Raw genomic sequence first — 26,443 nt, 5'->3', positions numbered from 1 at the left:
ACCATATTTACATGGCAAAACTAATGATGATTCTTCTCCATTACCACCTGTACTATTACTGAATCTGAAATGGTATCAAATCAGTCTGCTTCGTTCTCGAGTCAATTCCCATGTGTTGATGGTCTGGGTCACGTGAGTATATTTATGGCCTCAGGTTTTGGCTTCTCATCTCTATTGCGTAGACTTGTACTCCGTACTTCTAGCTATATGCCATTGATAACCTTTGGAATACATTGCTTTGGTCAATTATCTCTGCCCATAATATACCTATAATGTACGGAGTATTCTGGGTACCTAGCCACAGTATGTGGTTAGTATGTTGACATTGAGTTCCCCAGCCCCTCTAAAAGCACATGGCTGGGAAAAAAGTCCTGTTTAAAACCCATTCACATTCCAGCCGATAAAATTCCCTCTAACTTTTCTTTCTCACATTCTTCCGATCTATAATCTTGCTTTCCTCCAAAAAAGGAGAGTTGTTGCGAAAAGACCCAGCCCGACGAGGCTGTATACTTCCGTATACAAATCCCACTCAACGCATTGCTGCCCACCTGTACACGGCCTACCACCTCAACCTCCACGCCTTGTTTTGCTTTCACATATCCTCCTATCGCTTGATAACGACCGAATCTCTCTACCATCTCAAATCACTACGATCTGCTGATCGTCTCCACCCAATATGGTCAAACGCAACATCACTATCGCGATCATCATCATCGTCCTCTTTCTTCTTCTTGCAATCGCCGGGTTTGCCATTTGGGCGGTAAATAACCATGTCTCGTTCTTCTCCAAGAAGAAAGAGTCTGATGCGGAGAGTGGAGATGGGTGATAAGGCAGGGTAGCAGCAGCAATCACTGCACCCTTGACCTTGACCTTGACCTTGGGCTCTCTCGGTCTCGCTGTAGAAGCATTGATTGCCTCTTTTTCGGGACACATACATACGATCACACACAAACATCTACGACCATTCTGCGACACGATACCCTTTCCGTTGGCATTCGATACTATCTGCCACGATGACGAGCTGCGTTACGAGTCTTTTACGTTGAAACACGCCTTTTATGTACAATCTTTGCCGATTGGAAGCAACAAGTACTTATGTTGCTTTCGTTGTATATTTTTCTTTCCTTTTCTTGGAGTTTCTGGGTGCGGAGTTGGAGGGTTTTTGCTGGCTCTTTTTCCTTTCTTGGATGTACTTTGTTGATCTCATTTGATGCACATTCTTTGCTTTGTTGAGCTTCGTAGTGCATATTCTATTGACAGTTTGAAAATATCTTAAGTTGACAAAGTCTCCGGACAATACCGATCTATCTATCACCTTTTCAAAGCTGTATGACCTCGGAAGAAGGATATACTCAGGTAACTTTATGAAGTGTATTTGATCTACTAGGGCTTTCCTATCTGAGCTGCCGCCGCTTTTATGAGGCTAGAGCCAGATCACAGCTACTCTCTTTTCTATATCGACACAAATAGATGGAACCCATGTATCAATTCAACTTGTGCTCTTACATTTGCCCCTATGAGCGGAGGAAATCTTCTACATTGGTAAAATGGCGGATATAAAGAGATCCATTGATATCGTGAGAAATGATTCTAAACTCCTCAATACTTTGACAATCATGCGCAATAAATGGACTTCAAATGCACTGCCTCCAGGGGTATACATATCTACCCAAACTAGGTAATAAAACATCCCACCACCAAAAAAGCCGTAACATGCAAAAGATCCCAAGCAGACAGAGAACCATAACGCCCCAGTAATAAGATATTTCGCTCAAAAAACATAACTCAGAAGCTCTTGTGCGCGAAGAGCTGTGGCGACATGCCAAGGCAGTGTGTTGTTCTGTACACTGCATAAACCCTTGGCCGGGCAAGACTGCCCAGGTCTCGATACATACTTAAACTATCTTTCAGGACGCTGTCGTGGGATGGGGGAGGACGCGGGGATAGATGAGATTGACAGATATTGCAAACACACCGTCCCCATCAGTAGCGCCCTTACGGCGGAGGAGATACCCGCTGGACAGGGCGGGTCGGAATTCGGTGAGGTGTGGAGAGCTGTTGAGTCGGTGTGATAGGATGGCTAGCCAGGAATCGTCGCAGATGTCAGTGAGGACTGCTTCTAAATCTGTTTCAAGTGACACGTCCGTTGGTGTGGGTGCGTTGTACGTGGCTGGACCAGCGCTGGTTGGCGTGGGTGCATTGCCTGATTGTTCCGGGGATGCAACGCTGGCACTTGGATTAGGGGTCGAGACAGGGTAGACGAAGACAGTATATTCAGCATGGCCATCGATATGGGTGGAATCGGTGGCTCGAGGATCAAGTCGGAAACAGTGTTGACAGCCAGGATGGTCAATTCCAAGGACCCAGGTTTTACCTTGTTGTACTGGTCTGCTAGACTAGCCCACGCTGTGAATGTGTTAGCGACTTGCCCTTGATATCAGAGAAAATAAGAAGCAGTACCTTCAACCTCATCGGTCTCCATAGGCTCGGTGGTCGCCAGCTGAACTTTCCATCGTGCTTGGAACTTATCCATGATGTGTTTTGTCGTAGCCCAAACTTCATTCCTTACCTCGGAAACCGGTCTGGCACCACTCGACTGACGATACCGCAGGCAGTAAGACATGGTTCTTTGTATAGAACCTGGTAAATCAGACCATGCCACCGATATCCAGCGTTGGTCAAGACTTTTCGAATATGCAATGTGAAGACTTCGCCCATCTTGAAGCGGCGAGGACCTTTCAGGGGCAAGTCGGAAACTAATGGCCCTCGGGAGAGCGTCGGCCAGAAGCATCGGTGGCGCGCAGAGCAGGGGGCTCATGTCCACATCATTTGAGCGACAGCGACTGTAGACCTCTAGGGCCAAATTCAAATAATCCGTCTGGGGAGGAATAACCATCGTCTCGCTCGACATGATGAACTCTAGCGGGATTATCTGCAGAACAAGCTCGCTGGCAATTCGAGTCTGTCTTCGTTCGGAACCGGCTATCAATTGCTGGGAAAGGTGCCAGAAGGCGGAACAAATGTCTGCTAGTGCTGCAGCGTGCGTAAACGGGTTGATGATATAGACAACATGGTTATCAGCAGTCGCCGGGGATTGTGAGAGCTCTGAGCCTTCAGGATTGTTAGTAAAGTACACAACCGTCAGAGAAAACACATACCAAGCTGTTCGCATGTTCTCTTCAATACCTGCATCATAGATTCATAACTAGATGTTTCAGATTTCCATGGCTTCAGCCCCTCTTCAAATGCCACAGAATCGTCGCCTCTGGTATGGATCCCAAGACCGCAACTTTGGTAGAGAAGACCAAATCGTCTTAAGAACATATCTGCTGCTTTGGACGTAGCTTGTGGGTGTATGCAATACGCAGAAATGTTCTTTGGTCCATGAGCAGGCTCAAGACCAAATGTCTCCCAAAAGGATATAGCAGGGGAGAGCCTCTAAGTATTCTTTTCCTCGACGCACACGTATGTGGGGCGCCGATAACTTTGAAATGAAGCTTCTTGGGGTGTCTTTGGGCGGCGGCGGGTGTTGTGGTGGTTGCTGTTGCGGTTGGTTCGCAACAAATTCATCCTGTAATGATGTGTATCTTTTGAAGTCCAGTCTCGAGAATTCGCCCAAGAACGTTGTGTCATCAAGGGCTTGCAGTGGCAAAGACTCGCTCTCAAGGTCAAAAAGACCAATTTTCCCGTCAAGTGGATGCTTGAGGGAGGACTGCGTGATCTGGTCAACCAGAAGTTGGGCAATTTCAAGTTGGCCTTCACGGCGAGGAAGTACAGGGAGTTGTTGGGGTGGAAAAGCAGAGAAGTAACCTGTTAACATCCAATCGGAAAAATTGGCTAGAAAATTACCGAGGAACGTAGAGTTCTCGGCGGCGTATGCGGGACTTGCTTCTGCCCCAGGCAATGACTTCTCTTGGGATGCAACTGACATTATATCAGATTCTGAAGGGGCTCGTTTCCGCTTCAAAGATGGCATTGAGGGCATGGCTGCCGGCGTCGGAACATGCTCCGACACGATCTCAATACTGTCCTCGCTGCTGTCACTGCTCACCGAGGCTGATCGTTGACCATTTTCTGACTGAACCAGAGATAGACTGGTCTTGTTACGTTCTTTAGAGCCAGGTGCGTTGGCACTGCTTCGGCCACGGTGAGGAATACCAATCGTGGGTATGGCAGATGTCTGATTTGACGTGTCCAACGAGCCACCACTGGAGAACCAGAATTTGCCAGCTGCTCCGTACTTCTGATCCCAATCACCAAGTTTCTTTTCGAATGCCACTGGGTGGTAATGCCCTTGTCCCCGGTTATCTGTAGACTGTTGGTGATTGTCTGCCTCGGGCCCCGGGAACAAGATCTTCTTCACTTCTATTGGGCTCAAGGGCGGGCTGATTGTCTGACCTGCGCGATCCGTAGGCGAATGAGCTGGGTCTTCAGAGGCCATAGGCCCTTCTGGTAATTGTGGGGCTTCGCGGGGTACCGGAGATGCGTGTGCCTCATGTGTTTCGACATGAGTTGGGATTGCCGGTGGCTGGTTGGGGGATGGCTCTGCGTCGACCATGGCCTCAGCCTCCAATTCGCTCTGAGGATGGGATGCTTCAAGAACTTCATCTACATCCTCCACACGAGAGTCGCCTTCCATGCCATCGAAATCAGGGTCATCGAAAAAGCTGAAGTCCGCATCGGTAATACCTTTCGATCCAAAATCCCTTTCGTTCATTTCCCCAAAGAGATCTTCTTCGTCGCTTTCATCATATCGGCCAGTGCCAACTCCAACGCCACTGTTCTGAACCGGTGATATATCAGACCCTGGTTCATTTCTTGAACTTCGTTGCCGCGTTGCATGCGGTAGTCCGAAGTCAGAATCGTCGGCAAAAGCCTCAGAAGGGTTTGGGTTGTTCAATCCGACTGCTGCAGCTCCATCTGGGGGAGTTGGATAAACAAGATTCGTGCTTTGCAAATCAGGATATTGCGCAATTCGGGATAAACTCTCTATGCTTTCCAGGGGTTCGGCCTTGGGTGGCGACGGCATTCCTTGGTCTTTTGGTTGTAGGTCTTGGGTGGTAGGGGTGTTTTGAGCAGTATGGGGAATATGATCTAGCTTGAGAGAGCCCGCCATTGTGGACCATCGCTCTGCAAAATCTAGGGGTTCGTCAAGAAGGGAATTTTGAGCCCCGGAAGAGATATTTGATGAGCTAGCCCTTCTGAAGCAAAATCTCGCTGGCCACAGCATGCGTTTTAGTGGTAGTGCAGATTGACCATCATCGCTCTGTCGCCATGCTTCCCCAGCAAGCCTCGCGAAAAATGGCTCCCAAACCTCCACTTCAACCCAGGGTTCTTCATCAATCGAGTCAACATGCAACCCAAAATTCCGCAGCCACTGCACAACGTCCAATTTCCACTGTACTCTTTTTGCAGACAGATTGTCAGGGGCGGGGTAGCCCAGAGAAGGAGCGGCTGGCGAGTCAAGATTAGCCGTGACAAGCTTGGCGATAGTTCCATTCGGGCATAGCCAAAGATCAATTCCAGGCTGCACGTCGATCAATTCGGCAATGTCCTCGCGTGGTCCACACAGTCGCGTTATGCCTGTTTGGGATATAGTCTGGGCGGAAACAGTTATTGTACCACCCATAGTTAACTGGACGTTGAGTGTAGTCAAGCAAGAAGTAGAGAGAATGCTGTCATTGTTAATATGGGGGCTTTCGTATCCTGATTTTTCGACAGCAGTGAAAAGGGTGCGTGACCCAAGAGGTAGAGCAGCATGGTGTCGAATCAACTGGAGGCCAATTGAGCCAGTGACGGCAGATATAAAAGAAGCGTAAATGGCCGCTGAACTGCTGTAACCATCTTGCCGGCGAGACGACGGTTGGCTCTGATGTGGCCGTGGCTGCCCAGCGGGTTGGGTACCGTGCTGACTCTGATTGTCGGACGACAGCCCTTTCACCAAGTCCACCGAGGAGACACTTCCCAATGCAGAGACTATTGTAAAAAAACAAATTAACAAGGCCCAAAATAACTACACGGGCTGCTCATAGACATACCTTTCAAGGTTGTTGTGCCAACGACGATCTTATTTGAATCTGCGTCACTTCCCCTCACATACAAAGGTTTCAGGCTTTCGAAATCGGGAGTGGGGGAGAACACCCAAAGCCCTAGGCGCCTTGGACACGAGGCTAGGCAATTCAACCCTCTCAGTCGAGCCTCCAAGTCTTTGAGACGACTCAAGTGCTTGAGAATAGTGTAGCCATTGGCGGGGCTCTCCTGTGGATTATTTGCGATACCAGCTTCTTCTGTGTATATTCTCCAGTAAATATTGGAGAATCCATCCTGACATGACGCGTCAGTATGCGCGCGAATATACTGTAAATATTACGATACTCACAATAAGATGTATGTTGGTGTTTGCGCCGCCAGGGAAGTCCATAATTCAACGGTCGCGGACAGCCCCGGAAGCATTTAAAGATAGAAGATATTTTGATGGTTGACTCTGGAAGTCATTTCCAATCGCAGGTTGCATGGTCTGTGGCAAGGAGTGAAAGCGCATAGCAGAGAGATCAACAAGCAGCGAATACATTAGCTGATTGATACCATGTTGAACGGGAAGCGATCAACAAAGACTGGGATATCTCGCGCAACACTCTCACTCAAGTGAAATCAGCGCACGAAATGAAACAGTAATAATTTCAATAACAAGGCTTATCGCATGAAGTCAACAGAAAGTTGGAATGCGTAATTCCGGGGGGAACGTTCGCCAGGGACACTTGGGCCAATCACCAGGCCCGTTTATCACGTGATCGCTATCAGCGGCTTTTTATCGCAGTTTTTTTTTTTATCTTTTGCAGGTCTGCTTTTGCCGACACTGATACGTTGCAAATAGGTTGCAAATCAGCTCAAAACAACTGGCTTAGCCTTCATCACACCAGGATATATCAGCATGAAGCTGTCCAACCCGTCCGAGGTCCCGGTATATACCATCTCGGGCTCAGACAGTGCTCGTCCGCTTCCCGAATGGCTTGCTAGACGGCGAAAGCGCAGCTTGAAAAATGACCCCGAGTATGCCAATCGGGTTGAATTACTGCAAGACTTTGAATTTGAGGAAGCAAGTCACTGTATTCGAGTCAGTGAGGATGGAGAATGGGTTATGAGCACAGGTTCGTACTACTGATCTCCAATATTTTATGCGCATACCCTAACACTATTGCTTGCAGGAACTTACAAGCCACAAATTCACACCCACTACCTTCCGCAGTTATCCCTTTCATGGGCACGTCATACAAGTTCTCTCAACACCACATTCATCCTACTGTCTTCCGATTATACCAAGTCCCTCCACCTCCAGTCTGACCGATCTCTTGAGTTCCACACTCCCTCAGGCTGTCACTATACCACCAGACTTCCCCGATATGGACGTGACATTGTCTATGACCGCCAGTCGACTGAAGCGCTTATTCCTGCAGTCGGTGTTAATCAAGACGGCATGGGAGAGGTGTACCGGTTGAACTTGGAGTTGGGTCGATACATGCGGAGTTTTGATATTGACGTCGGAGGTGACGACTTTACATCCACGGGCGGCGGGACCCTCCAAGGTGGAATCAACACAGGTTCGGTCAACACCGGTGCTATTGCGGAGGAGAGTCACAATTTGTTGGCCTTTGGAACTTCATTGGGGACAGTTGAGCTATGGGATCCTAGGGCTAAGGGACGCGCAGGTGTGCTGTCTATGCCCACACAAGTTGGACTACATGATGAGCGACCCGAGATCACAGCTCTAGAATTCAATCGCTCCGGCATGAGCCTTGGAACTGGTTCGTCTAATGGTCTCATTCACCTCTACGACTTGCGTTCGCCCGTTCCCTTCCAGGTCAAGGACCAAGGATACGGGTTCCCTATTCACACTCTCCAATTCCTCGAGCAGTCGTCTGCAACACAAGCTGCAACCATCGAGCCCAAATTGCTCTCGGCCGATAAGCGCATCATCAAGCTCTGGGATATTGAAGATCAAAAACCCTGGACCTCTGTTGAACCAGCTGTGGATCTCAACTCGGTTGCTTGGTGCAAGGATAGCGGAATGCTCCTCACAGCCAATGAAGGCCGACAGCAACACTCATTCTTCATTCCACAGCTTGGCCCCGCGCCGAAATGGTGCTCATTCTTGGACAACCTGGTTGAAGAGATGGCTGAGGATCCAAATGACCCCAGCGCGTTCAAATCTGCTCAGTCCAGTTCTGTCTGGCCCGGCTTCACGCTTGTTCCCAGTGAAGAGGTCGCCAAATGGGATGCCAAGCTCATCAAGGCAGGCGGAGAGCCCATTGACTTGGCATCATACATGCAGTCAGGAAAGATGGTACCTTACTCTAAGGGCTACCAAGTATCGAACTTTGTTTACAACTCTATTACTGGGTTATTCCCCGACACAGAAAACCCCAGAGCGAAGAAGGTGGCCGAAATTATGAACAAGGAGCGGGAGAGCCGCATCCGCGGCAAGAAGAAGGTCGCTGTCAAGGTGAACAGGAGACTGGCCGAGAGGATGCTCAATGCGGAGGAGAAGAGGGAGCGCAAGCATGCCAAACGCCTGTTGGAGGGCTCTGGCGACCAGGAAATGGTCGATGCTGCTGCAACCACTCCATCCGAGGACAAGAATGTGTTGGGTGGTGGCCGTTTCGCTGCGCTGTTCGAGGACCAAGATTTCGCTGTCGACGAGACTTCACGCGAATTCCAGTTGCTGAACCCCAGTACGGTCCCCCAGGCCGCTGCCCCATCAGCTTCGAGAAAGGAGCGTGGCTTGACGGCAGTCGAGCAAGAAGCCATCGACGACGTTCCCGGTTCAAGCTCCGACTCCGACTCCGACAGCGAGGCGGAAAAGCCCGTGAAGGCTGCAGCTTCCAAAAAGATCTCTTCTGCAGACTACAAGCGAACGAAGCGGCCTCCGCCTCGTATGCAGGTGTCTTCCTCGAATCAAGCCAACTCCACCCGGGACCGCTCCTTTGGCTCCCGTGCGCAGAATATGAAGTCGAGACAAAAGCCTGCGCGACGAGTTGGTGTAGTCGGCGAGCAAGAGATCAGCTTCAACCCGGCGGGGAAGCCGAAGCGCGCTGCCCCCGAAGTACGCTACGACAAGACCGACACATCGTTCAGGGCCAAGGAGCGCCGCAGTGCTTCTGGCAACACTTTCCGCAAGATGTAATATGTCTTGTCATTCTTGGCCTTTTATTGTGCCATTTCCTTGACACCATACAACCTTGTCCAGCCAAGAGGTTTTCCCGCCCAAGGTCTACGAACCATGCTCTTGGCCTTTCCGCCTTCCACTCATTGGGTAGAGCCTACTTGCTGAGACAGCTGTCCGCTTCTGGCTGAACCATTGCCGACCACAAGTACCAATCTCATTGGCGACCTCTATTGCCCATGTGCAATTAGGCGTTGTGTGGGGTGGTGCAGTGTTGATCCCAGGGCTGCGTTTTGTTTGAACTTACGGCAACTTTCTCAATACCCTATTAGCACACTACACCAACTTCATAGACAGCTTTGGTGTGACGCCCAAGAATTCAAGCCACTGGTGCACATATTTTGAATGACCACTCTGTATTTTAATGTCTCAAAAGCGATGCCAACAATCTTGAATATCATTCAGCTATTTTTTCAGTTTGCTCTTCAGACAGCTCACATGATTATACCTAATAGTAGAACTTCCAGCTCAACCCACATGCATACAAGTACTAGAGAAACGGGGCAAAATATTTCTAACTTGCCCTTTTAGGGCAATTGTATATATACAGGTTCCAATTTCTCTCTTCGCATCTTCCCATCTTCACATTCTTCAACACCCTCTGCTTCTCATCACTCGCAAATACAACGTGTTATCATACCTCACGAAAATATAAGCTTTTACTGCTCTCTCTCTCTCTCTCTATATGTATATATATTACACTCTATATTTCCAATGAGCTTATCGCCTCTGCATACCATACACTACTACAGCAGGAGTCAACTTCTCATAAATTGCTTACAGGTGCCACATTGAGCCCCCGGGAGGAACTTCTTGGGTACTACTCAGCCTAATTGGTGTGGTGATGGCTGGCTGTGGATCGGCCCTCCTGCTTTTCGTGATGCTCGCTTTTCTCTTCGGGATTGTAAGTTTGGTGGTGTTGGCTGCGCCTTATATATATAGTCCGTAGGGGTCGCTCTCCTTGTATATAAAAAGGTGCCTTTGACCCAACTACGATTCTACCATGGTGTATGTAATCTTTCGTCATAGTATTAAAATCGGGCAAAATAATGTCCTATTAGACCAAGAAAGAGAAGGAAGGAAAAACTAAAAACGACCAATATTGCCCACCCACTTCCAGATGCCACTGTATTCGGTGAAGAGGTAGTTTATGATTAATTACTTTTGAATGCAAAGATGCCTGACCGATAGAGGTGGCATGGAGGTGTGGAACCTGCCCCAGCTCTATTAAAAGTAACAACCAATTGAAAGCAACCCTGGAACCTTGGAACTACCCACAGGAACCAAGGTTCCTGCTTAGGGTATGTGGGGCCAAATCCAGTGACAACCAATCATAACTATGATAAGGTTGAACAAGGAAAAAAAAGATATGCAACCTGTGGGACTCGAACCCACGCCACTTTCGTGACCAGAATGCTCACTGTAATCAGTGAAGAGGAAATTTCTCTTGAGTCTGGCGCCTGTTGATTTTGTTAGTTTTAATTCAGTTGAATTAAGGTGATGTCATGCTTACCTTAACCGCTCGGCCAAAGTTGCCGGAAGAACGAAATATGCACCATTAATATGATTGAGGTAGCAGAAGTTTTGAGAAATGAGTAGATGCAAGTCTTCAAAGTTGATACTTCAAGTATACATGTGCATGTAAGGAAGGGTGTGCTCAAAGTATATTAAAGTTAAGCTGTCCCAAGGTTGAAGTGCATTTGTTTTAATAATTATTTCTATTTGTTGATTTATTTATCTGTGCTAGGGCCCCCCCTGTATGTTGTACAACCTTGCCCCGAATTTGCGATTTCACTACGGCCTCCCATTCGTCCGGATCCCTGTTTGCCCCACTACCGTTTCTAGCAGGTACCCAGGGTATACTCTTACTTCTTTTCTTTCGATATAGCTTTAAAGGCCTCCTCGACATTGGGTACGACATCCTGCAATCCTATAACGATATTTTTTTAGTTGTTGTTTAGGCTCTTTCAGAAATGTGCCACATATCAGATTTGATGTCTTCAAAATTGATACTCCAATATACGTTTGTAGTGTAAAGGTAGGTAATAGAAGATATAGTCTTTGAATTATTTCTCCTTCGAATATCAACAATGATTCTCACATTGCACCATGTATTGTAGCTTCTTTTGATGGGTTGGGAGCTCTCGGAAGCTCCATTTCACTAGTGACTCTATCTGACGCTTAAGCTCTACCTCCAAGCGAAGCTTGTCAGACTTCAACTCATCGAATCCATGGACCTTTTTTGTTGCTTGATTGTGAAAGTTGATTGACAAGTTCCACAGGACCTGCCTTGAGGTCGGGTGCGTCGATTCAGAAACCGCGTAATGAGACGAAAGATGAGGAAGTTGGATGGCAGACCTCAGTTGAGGGACACACACCTCACATTTGATTTCCTCCCTTTCCGCCCTTTCCTCGGCCGATTTCTGTTACAGTCCAGCAGATATGGCTTTTTCAGCACTGGAGGAGGCTTGGGTTTCTTGTTGAAGCTTTGTTGCTCGCGAGCCACACCCCTACCGCGAACAAACGATTGTGCGACAGAACCCCGTCGGATTGCAAGGAAAACATATTGCTGTGACCGAGCGGCGGGCACAGCGAACAAGCAACAGGCCCCTTTGAATGTATTGAAACTGATCTGAGCCGATCAGTCTAAAACGACTTTGAAGAATCCGATTCGATGCGATATGGCAGAAAATTGAAGCGAAGGGATCGGAGAGTTTTATCCGCGAACCGTAGAATGAGCTCGAGTGGCGATATCTGTGTTAAATACTGAAGAATATATCAGGAAAGGGTTGCCATTGACCTTTCAGTCATCTTGTCGAACAAACAACAGCAGATAGCTGTCGTGGCGGAGAAATGAGAAAAGTGAGTGTGAGCGACGTAAGCTAGAGCTGGGTCGTTGGGGACGGGTGCGGCGTGTACTGTTCAGAGACACATACATCGTCACCTGCATCGAGTAGTTGTAGGTTATGTATGCTCGAGATAGGAGTCGAAGACATGGGGCATGGAGTCCGGGGGCAGATTGGTGGATGGAGTACGGAAAGGGCGTAGTTGGCACAAGGTCGCCCGATTGACATTGCGTTGGAGCTTTCAAGGTTCTGAAACAGGTCACCACAAACCCCGACACAGGTAGGCTTTCAGGATTGTAGCGAAGATCTGCTGGCAATCTTGCGTAGATGTTGGTATTGAATTTTTCGCAGACTCGATCAAAACGTGGAGGAATGGAGGCCCGAGCGAATGGAATGTGGACGCCTCGATGGCAGGAGCATCATCGCCAGAGGTAATGCGGATGGGGTTGAGAAAGAATTTGCCAGAATTTCGTGGGCCACCGGAGCGATGCAGATCGACGTGCTTTCGTATGTTCTTCGGGAAGACTGGCCGTTCTCAGAGACTTTGAAGTTTAGTCTTCAAGATGGCTGTGTGCTGTGAAACAACCGTGTTTCCAACGCATTTTCTCTCATTTTATCATTGGAGAATCCCATCCCTGAAGGTTGTTGGTAGGCTTCAGCCTATGATCTTGGATGTGATCATCCTTGCTGGTTCTGTCGACCACCCTATTTGTTTAGAAGATACGAGAGGTTAAAGCGTGGGAGTAGGGTGAAGATGCCATTTATAGAGTCCGTAGATGTGCTCGGAGAACACCCTAAATAGCCAATAGATGTTGCCCGCCTCAAAGGTAGGACGAATTCACGCAAAGATGCTAACTCAAGCTAGGACATTTCTATAGTAGATAAGTTATGAGTAAGAAGAATATACTGAGGACTTGGATGTGAAGGTGCCATTTCTATATAGGCGGAGTTGGATATAAATGGTAAAATATAGCCCTCTTACGTTCACCTTTTGGTGTTACTATCTCTTTCTATTTAGTTCGATATTGTAGGAATGTTGACTATAACTCTAACTACTATTAGGATATATCGCTGTTAATTTTATATTTTGTTCTAATATCGTGAATAATCCTAGTTTCGACGGATATATAGAACGGGAAATTGTTTACTAGGGTATACTATTAGTCTCTATACCAGTAGTGGTAACTTAATGTTTCCTATTCGAATAAGAGATGAAATATATAATTATATTTGATATTAGACAATAGAAGGAGGCGCCTTCCGAGAAGGCATTTAGAATTGGTATGATTATAAGCTCGTGAATAGTGTAGAGGTTGTTAAGAGCCACTTTGTTCTTACTGATAAGATGTTCCGGCGCCTTAATATATTAGAACTGGCCCTAACGAACTAGTGGAGAGTGTGGTTCGTGCTAAGCCGCCGGCAGGGAAAGATGAAAATAGAAAGGAGATTATAAAAGACCGATTTGTTATCGGTACAGCATTTGTAGACGAAGAGTAGGAGGAGTCGATCCGCGGGCGGATCCTCATTTTAGAAGTCGACCACAGCTATAAGCTAAACTAAATTTACACACGGCATATGTCCAATCATTTTGCTTTGCTATGCTTCAGGATGTGTACTCCCCTTGCCTGCGGTTAACCACTTGCCGCCCTCCAGACACTACTTAAGATGAATATACTCATATATCACTAATTTACTCGGTTCAAAATTTGTGGAACAGGATATGTCACGTAGGTGTACTGCAATGAAAACGTAATCACCGTGCAACTACCTAGGTACAATGAGATGGTCAAGGACAAAAGGTAACCACCATGAAATGCCGCGAAGAAAAACGCCAGGGTATAGATGATCAGAACATAGAACTCCTCTTTTTTCAAGCTTGGTAGCATTGTTTTCCTCCTTATGGCGCCGGAACCCAAAGAAACTACTCTTTTTCGTCTGGATTTGAGGTGTCGGCCTCGATGCCGGGAGAGCACCGCTGCTGGTAGGATGGAACCCAACGGTAGACTGTGGTCGGGGTTGCGGACGTGGTTGTGGTCGCGACTGCATGAGGTGGGTAGAGGATTGGGCTCGGGGATCCATGCGCCCCTGGAGGTACGGGCCGTTGGCGCCGTGGGGATATTGTTGATGGGATGGACGGGCTGCAGCCTGGGAAGAAAGTTGGAATGAGGATTGAGAGTATTGGTGGGAAGGTTGGGGTCCAGTATGTCGGGGCGGAAGGTACGGCCGGGAAGATGGAGGAGTATGTCGTTGCTTTCGCGCTTGCTCTTCTTCCTTCCCGTATAACTGTTGTAGACGTTTGGTTTCTTTTTCGACTTCTGCTTCCCGCTGACGCCGTGCTTTTTGTTCTGCGGCGAGAACCTCCTGGGTTCGTCGCTCCTCTTCCTGTCTTGCAAGTTCATCCTGTCGCCTTCTCTCCTGTGGGCCCGGAGATGAGGAGCTCGGGATGCTGAGTCGAGGTGGCGATGGCTTTGCACTCATTGATGGCCCAGAAGATCGTGTCTGTGGGCTCTTCCGATCGAGTCTGGGATCATTGGCTGGTGTGGCTGCCGCTGCGGTTGCAGTTGCCCCTACTGGCTTACGAGCTTGGTTCGGTCCACCGGGGGTAATATGAAAAGCCTCCTTAGCAGGTCCGAAGAAAATATCTCGAATTGCAACAGTAGCGAGGAGCAGCACAACCTCCAGCCCCTTGAAATCTTCCATCTCGACGCGGTAGAGATTGGGCTCGTAGAGAGTCAGCTCCTTCAGCCCTTGAAATAGAGCGACCGTGATATCTGGCTCACGGCTCTTTGTGCGCGTGTCGGGGATGGTTGATGTTTTTCCATGCAACAGACATGTCAAATCTTTTGACAGCTTTCCATCCTTGCGCCAGCTGAATCTCAACTTCGGAGTAACGTCTGCGAGAGAGGGATCGATCTGTGTCTGGTCTAGCGTTGAAGCGGACGGAACCCGGAATGTCCTTTGCGGCATCTCAAATTCCCACCGAGCTGGTTTGTTCCACGATTTGGTACGATATTTCACTGTGATCTGTTGGTCGGGGTTGTAGAGTTGGATGGTGAACTCGGTAGGGAGGATGGGTTCTGGGGCCGGTACTGAGCCGCCATTTGCTCGTATTGCGTCTGCCGACAGACTCGGTTGGGTCCAGTCTGGAGCTACAGCGACCTCGCCGTAGACGACGTCTGACACGTAAGGGTCGTACAGCGCGACTCCGTAGCGGTTTTGCGATGTTGGGGAGGCGGGGTCAAGCGCGCGCAAGGAGTAAGCAGGTTCGGGGTCATTGCCATGTTGACTATGGTATATCGTGCTGATCTGAGGCTGTTTTGAGTTGTTCTTCAGGAAGAACGCTGCCGCGCGGTCAGTATGATAATCTTGAAGCCGGGCGATGACGTAGCCCCCGCTCAGGGAAAAAGACGAGGCTACGTTAGTCCTTACAACGTACTGGGTAAGTTTTCATCAATCATCTTGTCATCTGGAGTGTCAATTTACAATTCAGCAAGAGATTACCCAGGTGGTTATATGGGGAAGTTATATGAGCTCGGAGTGAAGTCTGCGCCACGGGACTTTGGTGATCGACACCTAAAAATAGAAGGCCTCCCGCGGCTTCGTACCCCAATTGAAGGCATCAACATTAAAGCACTTTGGAAATGATATCCAGGATCAAGCTTTACGGGAAATGGTAGGCATCGGCGTTCTGCACATATATGCATGACATCCGAAATCTACCTAGGTAGCTGCCTATATAGCTTACAAATTGTCGATGCCCTGGATATATCCATGGATAACAAAACAGGTAACCCTAACTAAAAAAATAGATAGGCATAGAACAGAAGGTAGGAAGATGTCAAATACCAACATAGGTCGAATAGATGGATTTACAGGGTATTTCAATCCTCGCGCCAAGACCTGGCCATTTTCAATTTCTCTCCTTTCTTTGACTTCCCCTATCTGTGTCTCCTCTTGATGCGACGCAGTCTCGCTCTAGAGGCAAAAATGCTGCACTTGCAAGGTCTCCCTCGTAAAGTGCTGCTCAACGTGACCAACAAACCTTCTGTATACGGCGCCATAGCCCTGTCGTAGCAGACTCGTGGAATACATGCTCTATGTGATGCGAAATATCAGAAATATCACCAATTGCAGATTGGTCGAGAGAAAGTATCGACAGCGCTACAAAGATAGACTCTACCGTAGCGCGTCTCCTTGAAAGGGTTTCCACAACTCAAACATCTTAGTATTGGAGCTCATACACTATACTATCTAGCTCCTGGCACGGGAGATGGCGAGGGCCACATTGACTAGAAATCTTTGAATCTGGTTGATCATATCCCATCTACCCTTGAGTCTCTCACGATTTACGGGCACGGACGAGGCGTGGATGGTCCCTATCTAGAGTACGAGTCTGAGCTGGATGTCGATACCAAAATTGAGCAACTCGCGCGCGAGAAGGACGCCAAACTGCCAGGACTGAAGATGCTTGAAGGCGTTGATCCTCGTATTCCGAGTGGATTCACTATCAAGGAGTGGAAGAATGGAGACGATCCGGAACTTTTCTGGAGAGACCCAGACGACAACAGGTTTGATGATATTGATGACAGCCTTTGATCATTATTCTATGAATCATGGTTGTCACCAGTCTAACTGTCGCAGCTTTCAAGGACATATCATTTTGTGGCCGTGTAAGCGCTTCCTTTAGGAGGATTCTATATTGCGATTCGATTAGGACTGGGCCTGAATACAGAGGAGAGAAGGGCTTACATGCGTACTTAGTCATAAACTCTGAAGGTAGGTAGTGTTATATTTGTTATATTAACTCATCAAGGCGTAGCTTCTAAAATTTATATTAGCACGGAGTGTCAAGAGAATGACTTAGCTGTGTTTGAGCTCGAGACCCCTTTGAAATAATCCATAAGCGATAGTCGACGAACAACCCTAGTGATTGAATCAGTACGAATGCACGGAGATAGTAATATAATCAGTTAGCTTGCATAATAATTGAGCTGGTCATAGGAAGCATCCCTGAGTGTCTATATGGCACAAGTTAGTCACAATGGCCTTCTAACAGGAGTAACTTAGCTGCTTGGCGAGTATATGATAGGTAGTCTTCTTAGAAAGCAATGTAGTAACTCACTGAGCTGTTGAATTAATAAAGCTAGTCCCGGTGGTCTTCTGACATATGGCTGCCTGTAAAATCCAAATTAGTCATAATGGGGGCTCGACCTTGGAAGGGAATAACCTAGCTGCTCGAAAGATACAGTTCGTGATCTTTTAAACAAAAGACTAAGTCCGATCTAGATGCATTAGTGCTGGATCCAAGTCAAAGGGGAGAGGAGTGAATGTAGCTCACTATGCGGCTACTCGCTGGCCACCGTATATTGTGGACTGTCGTCGAGATGTACCTATAAAATTATGATTAGTGACACGAGGGCGGAGAATAACTTAGCTGCTTGGTAGGGGACCTATGTGATGATGCTCGAATAAAAATATCGACGGGCCTATGCTTCGTTAGTACTGAATCCATGTTGCCGAAAGGGTAATTAATAACTTAGCCATTCAGTTAGTCGTTATCTGCATCCATATTTGGGGAATATCCTCGCATCGAATCTAATTCAGTCGGTTAGTATCTCTCTGTGCATCCGGAATGACCTACCTAATGTGGCATGATATATGAAAAGGTATACTCGAATGGGACAATATATGGTGTAGTAATATCTGGATCTCGTTAGTAAGGGAGGTAAAGTGGCGAGGGGTGGGTTATCAAAGGACTTAGCCGTAGACAGGTAGTAAATTATGTTCGAATTGGTGCTCGTCGGATGCCACGGTGCCCTAGTTTGTTATGGTATAAGTTAGCAATGATCATCATGCGGGTGGGCTCCCACCTGTAATATAAGAAGATATGATAGCGGTATGTAAATGGTCCTAGGTAGAAGTGTTAGTGTCTATCCTGCAAGTGAATGGGAAGGTACTCAGCAAATGATTCGCAGTCCATATATAGTAGTGAAGACAGGCGTTAAGCTCTGTCTTGAGCTGGAATGCTCTGCTGATGAGATCAAAAGCGAGGGGCCCGAAAGCCATTATATAGACAATCAGATCCAAGACAAAGGGTAGCCCAGCTCATAGTTATTCCACACAAGTCCTTTGTCGACATCCTTGTCGAGGTTATGGCAGAGTGTTTCATCGTGTTTCAAGGTTGAAGGTCATTGTCCACAACCGAAGATAAAAGAATATTTAGCACGAGTGAAAGACTCGACAATGAAGGCCTTGATACAGTGCATGTCAGCTTTGTTCTATTGTCCGCTGAAACAGCCACCGAGGGCTAAAATAGTCCAAGGGGCTCAAGGAGGGAACTGGGGTCAAGAAAGCAACAATGGAATAAAAAGCCTTGCTGGAACATCCAAGGAATTATTTTTGGTTTATGTCCGATCTATGTATATACTGGCTCTATCTTTGTAACCCGTCGCAAAACCTTCAAGGTTGGAATGCGACAACCAAAAAGTACAATAGCAATGTCCATCAAGGCAGATTCTTGTTCACTGCCCAGTTCATACCCGGACCCCATTGACCTCCTCACCTTCGGTAACCTTAGCCGCCTCCCGTTCAGCGGTGCTCATCTGCAATCCCTGGTCATCCCAGCCCTGGGTGCCCTTCTTATACAGTGTCTTCTGTTCCTCCCGGCTAGGCATAGGTCCAGTCTTACCCCGGCGCTGCCGTGAGTCAAGAGTCTCCTCAAGTGAAGCATTATCACCATCCAGAGGGTATCCCTCCAGATCATCTGTGTGTATCTCCTCACTGAAAGTGAAAGTGCGGTACTCGGTATTGGACCAGCCGGTGCCTGCGAGAATGAAAAACGGCGTTAGCGTATGACTTCCCCCAATCGTAGGTCATCACATACCCTGGAACTGGCTGCTGTCCTCCCAGTCTTCAGTGAAATAGTGCAGGAAACCGCCGTGCGTGACCATGACAATTTCCTTCTCCGGGCGTGCTTTCAGCCAGCGACGGGCTGCACGAGCGCGTTCTTTGAGGGCTTTGTTGGTCGGCTCGTAGCGACCGGATAGCTTTTCGAGACAAAATGTGAGTACACCATGTGCTGAATACTGTCGAGGCAATCCCGAGTTTCCAAAAAGTGAGGAACCTACCTTGTTGTTCCACCCATCTTGCACGAGATCCAGATCAACTCCCGTCTTGAATTCCTCCTTCAGAACAGAAGGATCGCTGCCAGTATCACATGGAACGTCCGAGGTCTCCTGAATATCAGGCAGGGCGATAATCTTCAAGTCCGGATTTGACTCGAAGACCGGCGCAAAGCTCTCGAGCGCAGTGTAGAGTGTGCGACGGAGGGGCGAGGCAGTCACCAGGTCGATATTGGCATGGCGGGGGAACTTCGCGCGCAGTGTTTGGCATTGCTCGTGGCCAAGGTCGGTAAGGACGGGATCTTGGATGACATGGTTGGCGGTGGACACATTGTGCAGGCCCTGTGATTATCTATTAGATCGACTGAGCAGAGAAGAGCCATGTTGCGAACCAATTGTCGAGGCTCAGGGAGTGGTTGCGACATTGTCACGATATGGACATACTTGGGCGTGGCGGACGCAGTGGATAATTGGAGCCATGTTCAGTGTTCAAGAGAGTGTCGGAGGTAAGCTGATAAATCTGAGGTTAGAACCTTGCAGGAGTTGCAGATATTGAACCCGCTGAACGTGCTTATCGCGGGACGTGGGGGGTGATAGGGAGGGCTTGAGTAAGGGGTCCACGGGGTACTCTCGGATTGCCTTACATAGTATTTTGCTCCCAAAAGGAATTCGAATTCGCTAGGAATGTAATTGACAGATATGTATGAGAGACAGAGATATCCAATCCAGGGAAGTAAATGTTAAGAGTCATAACCCCAGACCCCTGAAGTCCGATTTGGTATAAATTTGCGGAGCGCCACATCATCAAGCGAACCACAGCCCTGCATTGGAGTCCAATGGAGATCTATAAACTGTGATTTGTCTAAACCTCTATAGATGCCTAATAAAAGACCGAGTACTTCATGAAAAATATGCTATTTGCACCATGCGAGAATTCACATCAATGAAATATAGAACAAATGGGTATGTATAGGCAAACAATGGAATCTGACAACCTTAGAACCTTTTATGCAACGCCGAATCCTTGGGCATTTTCGAGAGCCTTGTCAAGCTTCTTCGCCAAGGTCTCCTTTGACGAATACTCTGGCAAAAGCAACCGTCCGAAACACGTCAAGCTGGTAGGAAGACGCTAGAAGAACAATCAGTATAACAGGCCGTATTATGAGGTTATAGAAAGTGGACTCACCAAATCTCCGACGCCGTTTTTTTGGATTACAAACATAATGCTTGATATCCCGTTGACGGGAACACGGTCACTAGCAGTGACAAATTCAAGTAACTGGGCCCTCTTTTCATTAGGGTATTCCCGGACAATATCCCAGAAGTCACGAATGACACGATGACCAGGACCAAATCCACCCTCGTACCGGGTATGGTTCTCAAGCTCTTCTACGTCAATCGATTGAATGCCTTCTACCACGGTTTTCAGGGCTTCCGGGGAGAAGATCGACAGTGCCGATCGGTCCAGGCATGTGTTGAACCCCCTCTGGAAGGCTTCGAACTGTGGTCGAATCGATTTGTCTGTGAGCCAGAAGATGTAATCCTTGACAAACTGATGTCGATTCTTATTGGTCACAAGAGCGGCCTCTTCCGCTGAGGGTAGAGGGGACTGAAGTGATATGGACTCAGGCATTGATTTGGCGGTCGTGTCTGAGGCGGGTTCACGGGACGTGACATCGGCAGCCTCCTCGACTGCCGCCGGGGTTGGTGATCTCGATATCACAGGGTGGCAGTAAGCTGGCACATCGATCCAGGCGCTGGAGCCCGCCATAGGAGCTGGAGCGGTGACTTTGGTTTTGCTGGCAAGAGGCCACGCCGCATCACGACTGACCTTCTGCATATCGATTGTCTCTATACTTCCAAAGGCTTCGAAGCTGAACTCGTAAGTCCTTGTGAAAATATCGCCGACATCGCCATCTTTCCACGCCAATAATGTGTCAAGCCCTTGACTAAGCTCCGGCCACCCGTCTCGAATGTGGTCCAGATGCTTCACCTTCAGGCCCAACATTTTGCGGTAGAAGGCAGTGGGAAGATTCACGGGGAGGGTCAGGCCGTTGTAAATTGCAATAGACATCAACAGACCGATAAGCTCGAACTTGTAGAGAGGCTCCAACGAGCACGGTTGGAACCAAGACACGCGGTGTCGAGTATCAACTGTGAACATGCCATACGATGGGTCAAAGGCTTGACCCATTAGCAAACGGAAGAACTCTTGTTGAACACCACCATGGTCAAGTCCTTCTTCTCCTTCATCCATGCCCATTTGTACCTTCAGCGGTCGCATCAGTTCTCGCTTTTCTCGGCGCCATAATTGGCTCAAGGCATCGGAGAGAATATTGTCTCGGCGGACAACGAGAACCAGGTAAGTGGACATGGATGTTTTCATGCGGGTGAGGAGTCGAGGATCGTCGGAAACTCGAATAGCGCCGAAGGCAGTCTGAGTGACATGTCTCGTGGTGGTCATAGCAGCTTCATAGGACTTGGTCATGGCGGAATAGTTCAAAGCACGGAAGTAAATCACGAGAGAGGACGGAGGAAAAGGAAGGGATATGATAGGAGATGCATGGTTCGGTTGTTTGGGATGCCTCCAACCCATGCCACGGGCATATCCAATGGATCTAGCCGCTCCGTGAGAAGAGGTGTATGGAAGTCTTCGGGCAAAAGACCCAACCTAGTCCGTTCCTTGTACATTGAGGCTAGAATCTGAATGGCACCACCGGCTGGGCTGCTACGAGCCATCTCAGGGTTACCGTCCCATTCACGCAGGAAAAGAGTCCTAAGCCACTCAACGATGAGGGAGGCTGGGCTAATGGACCCAGCAGGCTCATCGCTGCCAGCGGCATGAGAGATGTGGTGCTCACTAAGATAGTCAACCACGCGGTCCAGCACGTTGACTCTTCGTTGTTTTAGTACGTCTAGGCTGTACACTTGGCGAGCCTTAGAGATTTCATGGTACGCCAGTCGTGCAGTGAGAGCCCGCACAAGGCGATTAATGAGGCGGAGACCTAACTCATGCTCGAACCTGTCCGTCACCTCGATAGCTTGCTGCGCATTCTTCGAAGGCAGCTTGTGCATGTCCGACAGCGAAGCTACAGACCCAGCGGCACGCATACGAACCACTGCTTTCCAAGTCCCCAGGTCAATTTTAGGTACAAAGCTGACCAAAGCGAACAAGGCAATCGTAGCAATGTAGGCGGCATCGGGATCCGACAGATAATCTTCACTGGCAGATTCAGAGACACGTCGGGGGACGACCGGAGGGGCCGCAGGTCCTGTCATGGTCGAACTGCGAGATGATCGGCGGGATGGCCGTCCAGAAGAGGTAAATCCCCGCGGGGAACAAAGAGCTTGTCCAGAGAGCTCCATAGGCTATCTAGTGCAATATCCCATGGGCAAATCGTAAATAGGCGCTGCAGCGATAAACGCAGACGGGAAACATCCAGGCGACTGAATGGAGCCCCGGTAATATCTGTTGACTCGCTACTAAAGGAGCGCAGAATCTGACTGGGGCTGCTAAACACGAAGAATGCACTTTGAGCGACGAACGGAAATACTTCGCGCTGACGCATAGTTGCAAAACGCCAATCCGGCTGCTCAAAGCTGCCGGCACACTGGATACGATCAAGTTCTTCCTCCCAGCAATCAGCATCTTCCGCAGATCCAATCATGACCTGTGACAGACCATCGATGATCTCGGGGGTAAGATGAGTGACCGTCTGAGCGAGCGGAATCGTGTCTGGCAAGTTTTGAACAGGAGCTTGCTTTGTTTTGCGCTCACTGGGCGAGTGGGTAACCGAAGGAGGGAGAGGGCGAAGAGGAGGCATGGGCTCCCTGCCCCTCTTACTATTGATAGGAGATATCTCATCCAGCAGCTTCTGGCTATCCCAGGAGACACGTCGTGGGTTTTTCCGGTTTTCCTTCAGAGGAACTGAATCGACGTCGCCAATTCTTCCGCGGTGCTTTTGCGGACGGTGCTTTAACGCTGGTGGTGAGGGTAAGCTAACAAACTCATCAGAGGTAGCCACTGGGAGCTTCTTGTTAAACTCAGGTTTCCTTTTATCGTCAAGGCTTGAACGTGGACTCTGGCGCCAATGGTCAACCTCGGAGACTGATAGTCGTTTGACATGTTGGTTCTGAAACTTGAGCTCGACCGCGGGCGTTTGAGATCCTGATGTTCGAGATGAAGGGGTACGAGGTTGAGAGCCAGGCTGATTTACAAGTGTGGGACCTCCTGGAATTTTGAGATCTCTGCCTGGAGCTTTATCGGCATGGCAGTGGTGCTTCTCAGCAGTAGACGGATGGTTTGCGGCCCCCGGTGCAGATGCTTCGGACTTTGGCTCCAACGTATCTGGAGCACGGCGAAGGGGAAGCCATTCGACCATACGGAGTGAGATTGTATCAAAGAGGTTCTGGGTAAAAGACTTGGGGTCTTTTAGTTGTTGCTCCGCAGTATGGTCGAGATCCCGAATATAGCTGCTACCAGTACGAGTTTGGGACGAAGAACCCCCTTCTTTCACTCTCAGGCACAGCTGATCTATTTTGCGAAGGCCTGGAAGCGTCGCCGGCTGGGTGGTATTCATCGTACTGATCCGGTTTTGGCGACCTGTTGGCGGCGGCGGTCTGTGCTTCAAGTGTGCGGGTTCGGCGCAGGGAAATCCGATGGTAATCTTCTGCTGTCAATTGTGGTGGAGGCTTAGGCACGTTCAGGCATAAACCGGTCTCCGGGTCGTCCAAGCTGGCGAGGTAGCATGCCAGAGTCCTGGCACTTAGTTCCGTGTATCGACGATATGGACCTTCACTGAGTCTTCGGCGATGACTGGCACATGTGGAGGTTCGACATCCTGGATCGTCGCAGCCGTGAAGCAGTTGAGCTTTGTACCTTTTCCGCCAAACCAATTAGTGTCATTCGGTGTTAGGAGGTCGAAGCCCAGCGTTTGGAGTTCCACTCACCTGCGCACTAAGCCGTTGAATTTTCGCCTTCGATCATCGCGATACTGTGGTAATACTTTTGAGGGGTCGGATACCTCAGTAGTATTCTGTGCGAGCGCATCCGGTGCGTTTGGTGGAAGCTTTGACCGATAACTGTCAGTTCGCCCGCCGGGGGATCGCGCGATGTCTGGGTCGTCGATGGAACCTCCGCGGAGCCTTGTCATTTTCAATAGAGTAGCATATCTGACGGTGTGAGGACAGTTGTATGCGAGAATGAGCGCTAGTGATATGCTCGTCTTCACGCGTTGAATGAATGCGACCAAGACTAGCTCACCCGATAACGTAGTAAGACGATGATGCCTCAGGCAAATATATCCACTTTTAGGGTCGGAGCTGTCGGAAGTCAAATAGTCCGGCGGACCTTGGGTTACTCAGCCCGACAGCCTTTTTGCGGGTTACTAAGCCATTTACGATGTCCACGCTTACCGGAATAGTACTAGTACCATTTTCAGAGGGGCTTAGTCGATAAGAAACATTCAGAGATCAACTCTGGACAGTCTATCGAGTGCATAAAGACTCACTCGCAGGTCTATTTCCTTGCAAAGATTCTTCTCCTTTACATCCATCTGGGTCTCATCACTTTCATTTACTTTGATCATCAATCTACATTCAGATCATCAAAAAATTACTGAAATCGGGCCAAGGCAGAGCCTTCATATGTACCCCGCCTACAAATATTCATCCCACAATCGACAGGGAAAGCCCACCCTTTCAACCACCCACGACTCTCAAAAAACCACCGATATGTCGTCGACCAACCAAGACGCAGCCTCGCTGCAATACACTTGCAACACCTGTCTTGTTGCTTTCCAACGCAGCGATGCACAGAGAGATCATATGCGCAAAGACTGGCAGTAAGTCTTGAATTCCTTTTTTTTTTTCCCAGTCTTTTTGTCTTTTTGTTTTGTTTTTTGTCGACTCCAGAAGCTGATTTGACCTAGTCTATACAACATGAAGCGTCGTATCGCTTCCCTGCCACCAGTCACCCTCGAAACATTCAACGAAAAAGTTCTTGCCGCCAAAGCTACATCCAACGAGGCCGCCGCCAAGGCTTCGTATGAAAACACTTGCCATACATGCAACAAGGCATTCTACAGCGAAAACTCGTACCGAAATCACATCAACAGCTCAAAGCACAAGCAACGTGCGGCTAGCCTACGTAAGGATGGTGATGCTGCCTCCGTCCAGAGTTCCGCTTTTCTCTCGGCGAACCCGTTACCAAGTCCGACAATGACGTCAGCAAGGTCACCGAGGGCCTCAAGACTGCTACCATTGATGAAGAAGAAGATGAGGATATGGAGTCTGATATCAAAAAAGACGAGTTCTTGCCGTCTCGCTGCCTCTTCTGCAAAACCGACTCAACTGATATTCATACCAACGTGGACCACATGCGCATAGACCACGGCATGTTCATCCCCGAGCAAAAATATTTGGCGGATCTCGATGGCCTCGTGAATTATCTCTACCGAAAAATTACCGAAAACTTTGAGTGCCTTTACTGCCACGCCATCAAGAACGATGCACAAGCCATCCAAACCCACATGCGCGACAAGAGCCACTGCATGATTGCTTTCGAGTCCGAAGAAGAGCAAGTTGAAATCGGCCAATACTACGATTTCCGGAGCACCTACTCCGACGATGAGGATGAATCCACTGCCGAGAGCGGCGGCGTCAAGGTGAATGGCGATGGAGACGACCAAGGTTGGGAAACCGAGAGTTCCGCCTCCTCCATCGACGAGGACGATCTCGACTCATACCGAAACGCAGCAGGTGCCTACGAGGCAGACTACGAGCTCCACCTTCCATCTGGAAAGAGTGTCGGTCATCGTTCACTTGCCAAATACTACAGACAAAATCTCCACAAATACCCCACAGCCGCTGAACGAGCTGCCCGCCAGCTTGCCATTGCGAACGGAGAAATCGAGGAGGAACAGCCCCGCGGCCGCACCAGCCATCACCGCGCTCTTACCACTCGTGCCAACGGTGGCATGGGCCTGATTAAAGCCACTGAAGAACAAAAGGAAGCTGCTCTCACTGCCGAGCGCCGCGAGAGAACTCGTGCCCTTCGCCAAGAGAACCGCTACGTTGCCCGCGTCCAAAGAGCCAACAATCACCAGAAGCACTACCGGGTATGTTCGCCGTCTACTCTTCATTTGTTTTGCAAAACTAACTTCCCCACTAGGATCCCCTTCTGCAATGATCGCTTCATCACAGCACCAACGGGAAATCACACCAATCGACCAGTTTTCATTCACGACATCGTCTTT

The 26,443-nt window shown here is 48.8% G+C and overlaps 9 protein-coding genes across 9 annotated transcripts; 3 read left to right on the top strand and 6 right to left on the bottom strand.

Annotated features, from left to right (window-relative positions):
- Positions 1–639: 639 nt before the first annotated feature.
- Positions 640–965, bottom strand: N7519_003251 (uncharacterized protein; the record flags this gene model as incomplete). The annotated part of the gene is made up of 2 exons (XM_057290029.1): positions 640–896; positions 950–965. 2 exons carry the CDS (start codon positions 963–965, stop codon positions 640–642), a joined length of 273 nt encoding a protein of 90 aa, XP_057151231.1.
- Positions 966–1,907: 942 nt separating this feature from the next.
- On the bottom strand, positions 1,908–6,421 carry N7519_003250 (uncharacterized protein; the record flags this gene model as incomplete). The annotated part of the gene is made up of 7 exons (XM_057290028.1): positions 1,908–2,226; positions 2,253–2,406; positions 2,461–3,111; positions 3,159–3,408; positions 3,464–5,976; positions 6,039–6,324; positions 6,380–6,421. The coding sequence occupies 7 exons, from the start codon at positions 6,419–6,421 to the stop codon at positions 1,908–1,910; spliced, it is 4,215 nt and encodes a 1,404-aa protein (XP_057151230.1).
- Positions 6,422–6,931: 510 nt separating this feature from the next.
- On the top strand, positions 6,932–9,181 carry N7519_003249 (WD repeat NOL10/ENP2 family protein; the record flags this gene model as incomplete). The annotated part of the gene is made up of 2 exons (XM_057290027.1): positions 6,932–7,148; positions 7,206–9,181. 2 exons carry the CDS (start codon positions 6,932–6,934, stop codon positions 9,179–9,181), a joined length of 2,193 nt encoding a protein of 730 aa, XP_057151229.1.
- A 4,649-nt stretch (positions 9,182–13,830) lies between these two features.
- N7519_003248 (uncharacterized protein) lies at positions 13,831–15,524 on the bottom strand (the record flags this gene model as incomplete). The annotated part of the gene is made up of 2 exons (XM_057290026.1): positions 13,831–15,407; positions 15,503–15,524. The coding sequence occupies 2 exons, from the start codon at positions 15,522–15,524 to the stop codon at positions 13,831–13,833; spliced, it is 1,599 nt and encodes a 532-aa protein (XP_057151228.1).
- A 529-nt stretch (positions 15,525–16,053) lies between these two features.
- N7519_003247 (uncharacterized protein) lies at positions 16,054–16,662 on the top strand (the record flags this gene model as incomplete). The annotated part of the gene is made up of 2 exons (XM_057290025.1): positions 16,054–16,113; positions 16,360–16,662. 2 exons carry the CDS (start codon positions 16,054–16,056, stop codon positions 16,660–16,662), a joined length of 363 nt encoding a protein of 120 aa, XP_057151227.1.
- A 1,937-nt stretch (positions 16,663–18,599) lies between these two features.
- Positions 18,600–19,667, bottom strand: N7519_003246 (uncharacterized protein; the record flags this gene model as incomplete). Its single annotated transcript, XM_057290024.1, has 3 exons — positions 18,600–18,889; positions 18,950–19,529; positions 19,632–19,667. 3 exons carry the CDS (start codon positions 19,665–19,667, stop codon positions 18,600–18,602), a joined length of 906 nt encoding a protein of 301 aa, XP_057151226.1.
- A 526-nt stretch (positions 19,668–20,193) lies between these two features.
- On the bottom strand, positions 20,194–21,675 carry N7519_003245 (uncharacterized protein; the record flags this gene model as incomplete). Its single annotated transcript, XM_057290023.1, has 2 exons — positions 20,194–20,316; positions 20,374–21,675. 2 exons carry the CDS (start codon positions 21,673–21,675, stop codon positions 20,194–20,196), a joined length of 1,425 nt encoding a protein of 474 aa, XP_057151225.1.
- A 29-nt stretch (positions 21,676–21,704) lies between these two features.
- N7519_003244 (uncharacterized protein) lies at positions 21,705–24,340 on the bottom strand (the record flags this gene model as incomplete). The annotated part of the gene is given in 4 exon segments (XM_057290022.1): positions 21,705–22,556; positions 22,625–23,771; positions 23,791–24,066; positions 24,138–24,340. 4 exon segments carry the CDS (start codon positions 24,338–24,340, stop codon positions 21,705–21,707), a joined length of 2,478 nt encoding a protein of 825 aa, XP_057151224.1.
- A 493-nt stretch (positions 24,341–24,833) lies between these two features.
- N7519_003243 (putative C2H2 finger domain protein) lies at positions 24,834–26,376 on the top strand (the record flags this gene model as incomplete). The annotated part of the gene is made up of 4 exons (XM_057290021.1): positions 24,834–25,030; positions 25,118–25,320; positions 25,365–26,305; positions 26,359–26,376. 4 exons carry the CDS (start codon positions 24,834–24,836, stop codon positions 26,374–26,376), a joined length of 1,359 nt encoding a protein of 452 aa, XP_057151223.1.
- Between the last annotated feature and the right edge of the window lie 67 nt (positions 26,377–26,443).

Source organism: Penicillium mononematosum (genome assembly GCF_028829835.1).
Source record: "Penicillium mononematosum strain IBT 11891 chromosome Unknown utg000002l:1.0-8112719.0:1.0-8118358.0, whole genome shotgun sequence".
Taxonomy (NCBI): Eukaryota; Fungi; Ascomycota; class Eurotiomycetes; order Eurotiales; family Aspergillaceae; genus Penicillium; species Penicillium mononematosum.
Note: the sequence above shows the minus strand (reverse complement) of the source record. Positions and strands in the feature narration are given on the sequence as shown.